General features: G+C 49.3%; 2 protein-coding genes across 11 annotated transcripts in view; one reads left to right on the top strand and one right to left on the bottom strand.

Moving 5' to 3' along the window:
• CUX1 (cut like homeobox 1) overlaps positions 1-12,325 on the bottom strand; it is a 349,741-nt gene that overhangs the window by 29,144 nt on the left and 308,272 nt on the right. For 7 of the 10 annotated variants that reach the window (XM_063091582.1, XM_063091583.1, XM_063091585.1 and 4 more), the window contains exons 21-23: positions 11,587-11,889; positions 8,290-8,478; positions 2,594-2,858 (exon numbers count right to left, since the gene is read on the bottom strand). The exons of the other annotated variants lie outside the window; for them this stretch is intronic. In XM_063091582.1, the coding sequence (XP_062947652.1) occupies positions 2,594-2,858; positions 8,290-8,478; positions 11,587-11,889 (757 nt within the window). The remainder of the gene's footprint in view (positions 1-2,593; positions 2,859-8,289; positions 8,479-11,586; positions 11,890-12,325) is intronic. 10 annotated transcript variants of the gene reach the window in all.
• On the top strand, positions 1,692-1,937 carry LOC134373632 (NEDD8-like). Its single transcript, XM_063091591.1, has one exon. It carries the CDS (start codon positions 1,692-1,694, stop codon positions 1,935-1,937), a length of 246 nt encoding a protein of 81 aa, XP_062947661.1.

Raw genomic sequence — 12,325 nt, 5'->3', positions numbered from 1 at the left:
CGGAAGAATGTAAATAAACTGTCCCTCGTTTAGGAATTCAACACATTCAAAGCATGGGTGCTGGGTGCCAGTCCTTACAGGAAGCTCTATGGGGTAGACCAGGGCAAGCTGGGCTGTACTGCACATTTAATAAACGAACCAAAGCTGGGGAGAGAGTGCTCGTTGAGATCTCTGCTCTGCACTTTACCTGCTGGGTGACCCTAGGCAAGTGACTCCAATTCTCTGAGCTTTATGCCAATTCTGAATGAGCTGGTGCTCACTTCTCATCCACCCTGTTTTGTTATATAAAATTCTTCTCTAGTTCAATCATTCTTTCAAACCCCACTCATCTCTTAACTCTTCCATGATATTTTTCCAGATATGTGCACCTGAAACTAATCTCTGCCCCTGGTTCTCCCATTTGACTTAGCCCAGCCTGCCTTGTTGTGGACTTATTTCTGAAAGAAAGCATTCATTAAGCATCTACTTGGGATCTGGACCCGGGCTCATTTACTGAATTTTGGTTGTACTCAGCTCCTGCACCTTCTCCGTGGGAGCCAGCCCACACATGGGACGTCTGCCCATAGCCCGCGCTGCTGTGATGGGGAAGCTGCCTGGGTCAAGGATTTAGGGAACAGCTCCACTCAGCTCACACTCAGCTGCACCTCCTAACTTAGCCTTTATTGGCAATAAAGGTGTGATTTTGGGCCCCCTCTCATATTTTTAAATTTTCCAGGTTGTTCAGAACCTGGGTGGTTTATTGGGCTCCTTCTGACAGTTGGGTAGAATGTACTGATAAGGGTGGGTCCAGATGGAGACACAGCCCCTCCCCCTGGCCTGAGCTTCTACTGCCTGCCGGGTATGTCAGGTGAGTAGCTGTCAGGCCCCACCTGCACTGGCTACACATGTGTACTGTCACAGGGATTTAGCTGGGAGCGCCTACCCTGATCTTACTGAGCCCTAGAGAAAATGATGTTCTGATGAGAACCAGCAACTGAGATGGTCACTTACAAAGCATTAATTCAGGAATTTCCAGCAGGCTACTAGGATTCTTGGTTTCTAGCAGTAGGATGTCTGGTTACAGCTATGATCAATAATTCATTACACTTCAGTGGATTTCTGTGATCTATTCCAAATATTTCATCCCAGTCTACTTTGTTCTACCAGTAGAGCACTGGGCCCTAACCTACTTAGGCAAGTTACTCAACCCTTCTGAGTTTTTATGTTTCATCTGTAGAATGAAGGTAATACTGTATTTCCTATATAGTTGTGAGGGTCAAAGGATATAATGTTGGTTAAAACACTTAGCTCAGTGTCTGGAGATCTAGTAGATGCTCAATAAATCTTCATTAACTCATGGACTTTTCCAAAAGAAACAGTCTTAAACTATTTATTTATTCAAACTAGGGAGAAGCAGTTGTTCAGCCCCCTCTTTCTGACTGCCCTGGCTTTCGCTAGGGGCTCTCAGAACCACGGAGGCGTCACCTCTACTCTAAGTTGCCCCCCTTCTTTTCATTTATGAAGCCACTGAAACTAAATGCGGAGCATTCCTGAGGCTTTCAGGAATCCTGTGGAAAGAAGGGTGGGGTGGAGCCAGACAGTGACTCGGAAGCAGAAGTGACTCCCACGGGCAGAATGCTGGGGAGTGGCAGCAGCAGCCACAGTGGTACAAGCAGCAATTTATCCGTGTGCAGCCGCAAACTAGGAAGAAGATGCTAATTAAAGTGAAGACACTGACCAGAGAGGAGACTGAGATTAACACTGAATCCACAGACAAGGTGGGACAAATCAAGGAGCGTGTGGAGGAGAAAGAGGGACTCCCTCGACAACAGCAGTGGCTCATCTACAGAGGCAACCAGATGAATGATGGGAAGACAGCTGCTGATTACAAGACACTGGGTGGTTCCATCCTCCACCTGGGTTTGGCTCTGAGAGGATGGGGTGGTCTTAGGCAGTGATGGACCCTCCCTCCATGTTATCTCCTTATCCTCTCACTCATAATGAGGCATCATTTATCTTCTCACTCTCTGGGACACCAGAGCGACTTCCCTCTCCCCTAGATGCCCAGTCTTGTGTGTCTACTGGTGGGAGACTATGAGGACCTCAGGATGCAGTGTTCCTGGCCCAAAGGGTCCTTGCTGGCTACTGGGTTTTAGTTTGCAGTCCTGTGTGCTTCCCTGTCTTATGGCTATGCTCCTAGTTGTCAATAAAATACTTCCTGGCAAACCCGCCCCCCCCCCCCAACTAAAAAACCCTACTCAAACTAATTTGGAACATAATAATGTAAAAAACCCTGAGAAAGCACCAAAATATCACTAAGAAATAAATGTTCATTATTATGTAACCATGAATGTCTATCTCCCTTATTAAATTGTGATATAACCATATGATATGATCTCCCCCCGCCCCCCCCAGTCATGGCAGGTGTGGACTGAATCTAAACACACAATGTTGATTAGAGGAGATGTGGCCCTACATCTTTGGCCAAGTCCCCAGAACATCATTCCTGTACACCGTTAACAGCCACTGTCTTCCGTACAGACAGCCTCTTCCTAAGGGCTGAACGGGTGCTCTCTAGGAGCTGTGATTTACTGGGCCGGGAACAGGACTGTACCTGTAATTGTGGAACCAGTTGATGACAGTGCTGGTTTTCAAGTTGAGCTGGGTGGCGAGTTCTTCGATGGTTTTTGGTGACGGGTATGGCTTTTGCTGATAGGCTCGTTTCAGAGCTTCTTTCTCTTCAGGAGCCAGCACCACCCGCGGCTTCTTCAGCTGGTGCTGGGGCTGGGGGCTGGCGCCCTGGCTGTAGTCAATGCCAACGGAGGGGGGCTCGCAGGGCTGGCTGTCACTGACTGAGCTGTGCCGCCGCTTCATGTAGGCTGAGGGAGGGAGAGATGTCACACTGAGGTCAAGGCCCAGCTGTGAAATTGGCCTGAATCCCTGATCCCCACTAGCATGAAGGAACATTGCTGGCTTGCAGTTACTTTTGTGCAGAGCATCTCAAGACACCTGGACTAGAACTATTCTGTTACTAGCACTTGCTCATGAGGATCCGCTCTTACGAAATGTGAGGTCTCCATCTGTTCCTGCACAACTGGACAGTTCAGTGGGGAACGCAGAGATGACCACAGCAGAGCGACAGGGGAGGCAAGTGCAGGTCCCGTGGAGGGGACCGGGAAGGCTTCCCAGAGGAGGTAATGTTTAAACAGAATCTTGAAGGACCAGAGGGATTAACCAGAAAAAATAGGCGATGAGGTAGAAGATGGCAGGAAGCTGTTCAGAAAGTGGGAGTGTCACATGCAAAGACAGAGGCATGGAACAGCATGGCTCAAGAGCGTGTGTGAATGTGTCTGTGCGCGCGTGTGTGTGTACATGGAGGGTGGAGGTGGCAGTAGGAGTTGCTGGACACGAAGCTGGAGAGATAGGCAGAGCCAGGGCAGGCCAAAGGTTTGGACTTTTCTGCTGGCAGTGGGAAGAAGTGAAAAGATTTTCATCATGGGGCTCAGGAGAACGGTCTGGGCTAGAGAGAGGAATTTGGGAACCATTAGGATAGAAATTGTAGATGACGTCAGTGACATAGTTGAGAAGGAGAGGGGCTGAGAATGGAACCCTGAAAAACAGCCCCCACACAGGATGCTCCTAGGGGAAGAGGCCATGAAGGATACAGAGACAGGAGGAAAAGCAGGAGATGGTGATGTTACCAAAGGGACCTCAAAGAGGAAGGATAGACGGCCGGCAGCGTCAAATGCTACAGAAAGGAGTCTGACAAGAACCCAGAATGTCCTTTGGACTGAGTGATTAGGAGAGACTCGGAGACCCTGTGAGTAGATCCCACGGAGCTGTGCGAGCAGAAGCCAGGCTGCAGTGGGCTGTGCAGTGAATGGTTGTGAGGAAGTGAGGGAGGTATGAGTTACTGTTTTAAGAAGCCTGACTGTAAGAGAAAGGTGACAGAATGGCTTCTAGAAGGGAAATCCAGGGTTTTTAAAGAGCTGATAATACTTCTGAGCTAAGAGGAGAGGACAGAGAGAGCTGGTGATACAGGTGGAGAGAATGTGCTCACTGGAGGGACGTGAGGCGGATCCCGAACACAGGGAGGGAGGCAGGGAGGGAGGACAGGTGGAGACACAGACCAGGCTTAGGGACTGAGGTGGGGACGGGTGGCCTCTGCTTCCTTCATGAAGTAGGAAGGCAGGAGGAAAGATGACTTGATGAGAGGATGAAGAGGGGATGGGAAAGGAGGCCTGAGCAGTGGGAATGGTGGTGGGGCCCAGGCCCCCACTGAGGCGGGCAGTGTGAATCTGCGGCACACCAGCCCAGGTAGGTGTGGGATGTCCTCCAGCAGGACCCAGAAACCAAGAGAAGAGTGGCAGGGTGCGAAGGGAGGGACCATGGAGGCTGGGGTGCCTGGGGAAGGAAACTGGGGCAGCAGAGGACAGGCTGATGGGGGAAAGCGAGGGAGGGGACTTTGAGGGTCTGGAGGTGTCTTGGGAAAGGTGGAAAGAAGCGAGAAAGATGGAAAGATGGTAGGATGTGCTCTGTGAGTGGGGTGCCTGACTCTGGGATTTGGGGGGTAGTGTAGCTGGGGTGATAACAAGATTCAGGGACTAGCCAAGGGCTGAGGAAGTCAAAGAACTTGAAGCCCAGGGGCTGGATAGGTCAGGTGGGTCTTCCGTGTGGGTAGTGATGTTCCCTGCATGGGGCAGGACATGGGGTATAGAGAAAGGCAGTAACCCTGGTGCTACAACCTTGAGAAAAAGCAGAGAGTGAGCAAGAGGCTGGGGATGATAGAGAGAAGGGAACTTCCAGTTAGGCCTGCTGGAATGAGCCACAAGGCAAGAGGGGTGCATCCACGGGAGGAGGAGAAGGGCCGGAGCAGGGCGCAGAGCTTGGGAGCCATGTGGCCTGCTCTGAGGGGCAGCAAAAGGGACAGCAGAGTGGCACAGAGCAGGGATGAGGGTAGCCCCCGTGCTGCAGTAAGGCTTGGAGGCTCGGCGTGGGGGCCGTCGCCTGGGGCCATGCCTGGGTGGCTGGTGAGCCCACAGAGCTGCCCGCTTACCTCCTGGGCTGTGTCTGTGCTGTGTCTGCTCCTCTCTGTTGCTTTCTGTCATTAATTCCAAATATGCTTTAAGTTAAAAACCATTCTGACTTCTCTAGCAAATGAGTTACCCATATTGATCTTTCTAGTGGACTAGTTTGGAATACAGTATGAAAACTCTAAAAAGTTCTTACAACTGATGGAAGATGAGAAATAATACTTGATTCAAATGTCATGTAGTAATAAGAGTGGCAGCAGCAGCCAACATCTACCATTTAGTCCTTAGAGTCATGCTATGCGAGAGAGATCATTATTACCCCTATTTACAGATGAAGAAACTGGAGCCTAGAGAGGTTGAGTCCCCTGAGGTCACACAGCCAGTAAGTGATGGAACTGAGGTCTGATCTGAGTCTGTTTAGGGCAGCGCAGCCTGCCCTGCTGGATGGTGGCCAGCCCCCATTGCTACCCTGCTGGGTGGAAGCATGTGAGCAGGCACCTGAGGCAGAGTTCACAGGAGCCACAGCAAGCTAATGAGAATACTGAGATCATAAACAAATACCAAGGGAGAACACTATCGATGACCAGGGTCCATCTGTAGCCACCAGGGAGAAGAGCCCACGGAGACAGCCAAGGCACTACGTATGTGTACAAATGTGTGTACATGTACGTCCGTTTGCTTGTGACTACATAAACAGGCTGGTCCAAGGGCCATCTGATAAAGGGAACAGAAAAGCAGAAGGCAGAAAGGCAGACCAGAGTAGAGAAGAAGGCTTATGAGAAAGCAATAAGGAGAGGAATAAAAGATTGGAGCTAACGGAGAAGAAACACAAGCTTTGTGGAAGAGAAGAAAGCATACCATGCCTATAAATCATATGGCCTGGATTCCCTGTTCCAGCATTTTAAATTTAGGCTAGACTGGGCACAGTGATTTTAAAGGAATACAAATTATTTTAATAACTCTCATTTACTGAGAGTTTACGTGTGCAGTTATAGTAAAGAGACATATTTAGAAGGAACACCTTCTAATCCTTACAACTTGGAAAAGTTAGCATTATTATCCTCATTTTTCAGGTTTTTGTAGGAATTTAGCTAGGGAGTTACTTAATGAACTTGCCATTTTATTATTAGAACTAGAAAACAATTGAGAAGGTAAATGTTCTACAAAGAAAATTAACATAGTATTTGGCCAGCTTCTCCCCACCCCGCAAAAAAAGAAAAAGAGATTAACATGGTATAGTCAAAGGCCAGAAAGAAATGGGCTGGACTGTCCAGCGGTTGGAATTCTCTGCAGTCCCCTCCCTCTGGGCAGGTGACCAGGAGGTGAGGGTCACCCAGGCACTGAGGAAGAACTGTGCCATGGGCATCTGCTGCTGTGTCTGACACTCAGGTGTCTGGTCTCCTGCAGGGTTGGAGGGGGATTCTCAAGTGAGCTTCCCTAGTGCCAACGCCCCTACTAGTAGAGAGAAGACAGTGGGACCACTGCCTCTTTGGGGACCTCTAGATGTAGAAGCAGCCGGGCTCTGCTGTATCAGTGACACTTTTGTAACACAAGAGGGCGCCCAGTGCCCATGCAGAAGGAAAAGTTGGGGTCTGGGAAGCCCCTGAAGGTCACTTGTGGGGACTAAGGTCCTCTTCTGCTGGCCCAGGATGAGCAACACAACAGGGAGTGGTGAACTCTATGCCCTCGTCTCTCCTGACGTCTGAAGCAATGGGAGGCTGGCCGGGATACTTAGAGCTGCCGCCAAGCTTGCATGGCAGGGCACTGCCTTTTGACAGAGGTAGAAAACTTTTAAGTTGCTTGGGTGAGTACTGATAACTGTTGAAACTCAGCAACCAATATATTGGGTTCATGGTACCATTCTATTTTTGTTTATGTCTCAAATTTCCCATAGTAAGTTGAAGACTTTGGGGGTGACATGGTACCAGCCTATTAAGCCTGCAGCACCTCCTGAAGCCTTGGTCTCCACATCCAAGGGCCCCTGATGGGGTAATGGCCACCGTGTGGGCACGTTGCCAGGGACAGCAAGTGTCCTAGGATCCCAGTATGCCAGGCTCTCAGCACAAAGGCAGCTGACATACACTTCAGAGTGCCAGCTTTGAAGTCAGACGGGCCTGTATTTGAATTCCTGCTCCTTACTCAGACCAGCTGTTGCAATCAGGTAGGTTTCCTAAGGGCCTGAGCCTCGTCTCTGCTGGACAGTGACATCTATGTTGCATAGAGCTGTGTGGATGGAGCAAAGCCTCAGCACAGCACCTGGCAAATAGGAGGGCCTCAGAAAATGGAAGTCTCCATTACTGTCAAAGGGCCCAGCCCCACAGGGTTCCTGAAAGAGGCATCAGACACTCTTCGCTCTTTCTTGGAGCTCCAGCCCTCTCCCTGGTTGGGTGAGAACAGTGACAATCAGCTGGGGAAAGCAGCAGACCTGGGCTCCGTACCCACCCAGGGCTCAGTGATTCGGGGGCTTGAGACCTTAGTTAAGGTCCTCTGCTTTAGCTGGTCAAGGAGGGTGGCTGCAGCTTCTTATGGCCGGACCGGTAGCTGGCAGTCTGCATCTAGAGGATTCGGATTCAGCCACCCAGTGAACTCACAGTACTGTATGTGACCGAGGACTGTGGGCCCTCTGAGGATTGGACTCACTAACGAGGATCAGCCTTTAGGAACTACAAAGCCAAAAGACAGAGCAGACATGGCGTCCACCACAAACGTGCTTCCCTTTGGGCTTTTTCCTACGTTGCAGCCTATGGGGCCCAAGAATCAACATTGGAGATGGCATTCGGGTGCATTTGGAGTTATCCCTCTAGGGAGGCCATATCCCTAGAGGTTAGAGAATGACAGCAGAAGAGAGATCTGTTTTGGCAGGAATTTGATCTGCCACTTTCCAGGCTGGTGACTTCAGTGGAGGCACCTAACCTCTCTGAACCTGAGTTTCCTCTTCTACAAAATGTATCTCTTAATTCTCCCTCTGGTAAGACCCTATGAAAGCCTCTAGCACTCGTGCAGTAAATGCTGTAACGACCCACCCAACCACCCCCAAGACAAAAGACAACAGATGAATGAACACCACCGGGTGCTGTGTTGCTCTCTCCTTGGTGCCCCCCAATGCTAAAAAAATCTTTAGATTCAGGCTGCTGGGTAGAAGCAATCTTACTGCTCTGTCTCCCAGTCACTGGGTCACAGGTCAGTGTTTCTCATCAGCTCCGTGGGAAGGACAGAAAGGAACTAGCCTGTATGTAGGGGAGAAAGCAGCTTGCTGGGGCAGAGAGCACTGAGTTACCTTTCTTCTCCATCCGTTTCATGTCCATCAGCTTCTCCACGTTGTTAGGGTCATTCAGCCACAGCTGCATCCGGACAAAGGGCTCCCGTCCCTTCAGACTGAGCTTATGCCAGGGCTTCGGGCGGGCAAGGAGGTCGGAAACGGAGCCCTGGGTGAGCCCTAAGATGGTCTCCCCAAATAACCGCTGACCTAGAGAAAAGACAGAGCCAAGAGAGATTGTCACAAAGAGCAGGGATCTGAAAGAACAGGGACGTGTCAAGGTTAAAATCAGACACAGGTGTTTGAAGGCTCAGAGTCTGGACAGCTGGGTCCTGGCTTAGAGCAAGCACTTGGTAGAAACATTTCTTCCACCAGACTTCTAACAAACTCCATTGGTGGGGGAGTGGGCATTCTGCTTATACATGACAAATGATGCTTCTCTCAAAAAAGCCTTCAGGCTTTGGATGAAGCGGGGCCTGGATAACACCTGTGGCATTTCTCAGAGGTGGTTAAATCCCTAAACCCAAGCTCAGGAGGTTAAGTAGCACATGGGAGACCTCTCTTGTACAGCCTCAAACCACAGGGCCGCTGCGTCTCCTTTCATGATGAGCAAGGCTATTGGGTCTTGCTGAGAAAACAGGGCACTTGACCCAGGGTCACAGCACAGAGGAGAAGGAGAGTGAGTTCCTCAGCTGTGTTTGTGAAGTCTGCTCCTGCAGTCTAAGCTGACTGTGCTTGATGCAGCTCAAAGTGGATCAAAACCCCTTTCCCGATACCTTTTCTTCTCTGAGGCAGGGATAAGCAGCCTGCTTCACAGGCTGATCAGAGGGCATTTTGCTCTGGAGAGCACAGCAGCATTAAGTCTGTAATGTTTGTCAGGGGCTTAAAAAGAAAGGTTCACTTCTCTGAGGGCCATTCAGCAGCGGGTTAAGAGAGCCACCACTTTTAAAGATACAAGTTAGAATCAGTCATAGCCTAGGTGACCTGATGGGAGAACTTGAATGAACAGGACTTATTAGGTAGAAATGGAGATTGGGATCAGAGAGGCCAGTGTTTGGTCCCATAAAGCATGGAGCACGGAAACTTGTGGCTGGGAGCACCTCTTGCTCTCGGTGGCAAGAAGGCCGTGGGGACAGGCTTACTCCCTCCGCAGCTCACAACCTCCACCTATGAGATGGAGACAGTCCACCTGTGCTCCCAGAGAAGGTGCAGGAGGAAATGATTTGGCAGTGGCTTGTAACAAGTGAGCCTTCAAGTAAAAGTTTACTGTGTGGAGAATTTTGGGTTTGAGAAAATTAAAAATTTTTTTGTATCAGTCATTTTAAATTAAGTTTGCTATTTTATAATTTTTCAAAATGTTTATATATATAATTCTTGGGAAATTACTTGTATTAATTCTAGAGGTTTCCTAGGCTCTCAATTGTTTTGGGGTTACAGACCCATTTCAGAACCTAAAGAAAGCAAGCTATAGACCCTCACCTGGTAACACGTGTTACATACACGAATTCTACATATAATTTCAAGAGGCTGGCCCATGAACACTCCAGGATCCCAGGTCAAGAGTTGAGAGGATGCCTGGGTCTGGACTATGGGTCATCTGCCTAATTCAGCTCTAATCTGGCCCCCTCTATGTCTGTTACCCACTAAGAGATCCCAGTAGGGAAGACATCTACTTTCCCTGAGTGGCTGAATTAGAGTAACCACGTAAATTGCTTCTGATCTCTAAGTCCAGGGTGATGCTGCTATGGAGCTTTTCCAGAAGTTCCTGCTCAAAGAGGAGGAAGACATCTTTCTGGTGAGAAATGTTTCACCCTGAAGATCAATGATTCACGCTTTACAGCACTTTAAAGTTCCACAGACCAGCGGGGCGCTGCTTTGCTGCACATGACTAACATCAACTAAAACTCCAGCAACAATGGAGACACGGATGGTCAGGCCAAGGATGAGATTTCAACGTCCACAGTCTCACAACTGCGATCTTGTGACTTATCAGTATTTGAAAACGAGAATTTTCTTTAGCAGATGTTCAAGTTTACATGAAATGATGCTTCCTACAAGGCAGTGGGCAGCAATGATGTGACAGGCCTGCTTCATTGGACTTGTGATAAGACTGTAAAGTAGGGGATGACTCAAGTCTAGGAATCCCTGCACATTTCAATAATTGATGAACATATGGGACTTAGCTGTTTTTAAAAATCAACAGCTAAATTTTTATTTTTATGAATTAACTTAAATACAAATGTTCTCAGTTGACAGTATTTTTCTCTCATTTTGTTCGGTACAACGCATCACATGAATGGGGGTGGGGGGCAGAAAGCCTCAGCCTGACGGGCTGGCCCAACCCCCAGGCTGGTAGGTCACGAGGCAAACATTACCGGAACCCAGCTACCCTCTTCTTCTCCACCCTGGGAAAAACAAAAGACAGCCAAGGCCCCTCCTGAAGGTACCAGACAAATTCCAACCACTCTTTGGGGTTGTCTAAGCACGCACTTCCTCCTCTAACTGATTTTTACACCTGGGAAGTAAGAAGGATGTACAGGCTTGGGGAGTAGCTGCTTCCATTCTCTGCATGTCTACACCCTGTCTGGTCACTACAGCACCACAGGAGCACGATGGTTTCATACGACACAATACCCTAATGTTCTTATAGCCACAGCTACTGCCTGCTGGTGACACTGAGCCCTCCGAGAGCCACCTCAGGCAGAGCCCTGGGAGGCCGCAGCGCACGCTAGGCAAATGGCCTGGGCTGGAGCGCAGTGAGAGGGGTGATGGGTTCAGTTCTCTACGGGCTGCCTCAGCCCAGTGCAGAGTCTGTAGAATGCAGACAGCTTCATGGGGCAGCAGGAACAGTAATAATAATAGACTATTATCAGCTGCTAGGCACGGTGCTAGGAACGGCTGCTACTCACAACCCCAAATTAGGCATTAACCTTCCAGTTTACTGAGACGGCTTAGAAAGCATGAGCAGCTTGCCCAGCATCAAAGACACACTGGGCAGTTAGGATTCAGAACCGTCTGTTGGATACTTCCAGGAAGCTATCCTGGTGCAGCCAGGCTGGTGCTGATCCTGGCATGTCTCAATAAAGACAGTCTGCTCTGGTCCATGTACATCCCTTCCCAAGGGGTCTCAGTGGGGCGCAAGGTGGGGAAGGGCTGGCATTGACTCCAGCACTCTCGTAAGCTCCTCAGTGTTCACAATGGTAGGATGTGTCGTGTTCTTATAGGTAGTTTATAAAAGTTTAAACCCCATGGCAGGCTCAGCCTGAGGCCCCCTTCACCCATTCTTCCTGAGAACTCACCCAGGTAATGAGAACCTACCAAGGTTGTTGTCTGTCAGCACCTCCTTGACCCGCTTGGTTATGCCGTAGGTGTCCAGCTCTGGTGACATGGCCACTAGTTCTTGAATGCTGAGGGCCGAGTGTCCTGAGAGAGGCAGCGGGGTTGCGGGCTGGGAGTCGGAGGCCGGAGGGTCGCTGGGCTCTGGAGGCTTGCCATCCTTACTCGTGTCAATGGGGGGACAGGGCTGCTGGACCAGCTCCGTCAAGCTTTTCACGGATTCACTGGAACTCATTGGGGACTCGGGGGCGGGGCTGCAGCTGGCGGAGGTCTTTGGAGTGCTTTCTGTAATTAAAGCACAGGAGAAACCATGGCTGAAAGCAGTCATCTTCACCGTGCACGTCTACTTTCCTTATCTAGGGGACACTAATTAAACGCCCTGTACAAGAATATCCAGGACGATATTCCATGGGTCTTAATGAATTGTTTCAGAGGTTTCTGAGAGTAACCCCTAATTTTCTGTATTAAAAACCAAAAATAATACCCACAGAAGAAAAAACAAGGGCTTAAATGAAAGTCTTCTGAAAGTTTAATATAAAGGCATTCTGATAAAAAATAGGTCATATTAATCATGTGTTGTCACTGTCATGACTTCTTTTAATGAAACCCCATCATTCTGCAATTCAGAAGTACCTTGGCTAGAATATAACTTGTGTTATTTTGTCCATGTTTTCCAGGACAAAAAGAATGGACAGATTGTTTTAAACAAGGGCTTCCCATG

Source organism: Cynocephalus volans, chromosome 3, assembly GCF_027409185.1.
Source record: "Cynocephalus volans isolate mCynVol1 chromosome 3, mCynVol1.pri, whole genome shotgun sequence".
NCBI classification, from domain to species: Eukaryota; Metazoa; Chordata; class Mammalia; order Dermoptera; family Cynocephalidae; genus Cynocephalus; species Cynocephalus volans.
The sequence above is the reverse complement of the archived record's forward strand: the minus strand, read 5'-3'. Positions and strand labels throughout refer to the sequence as shown.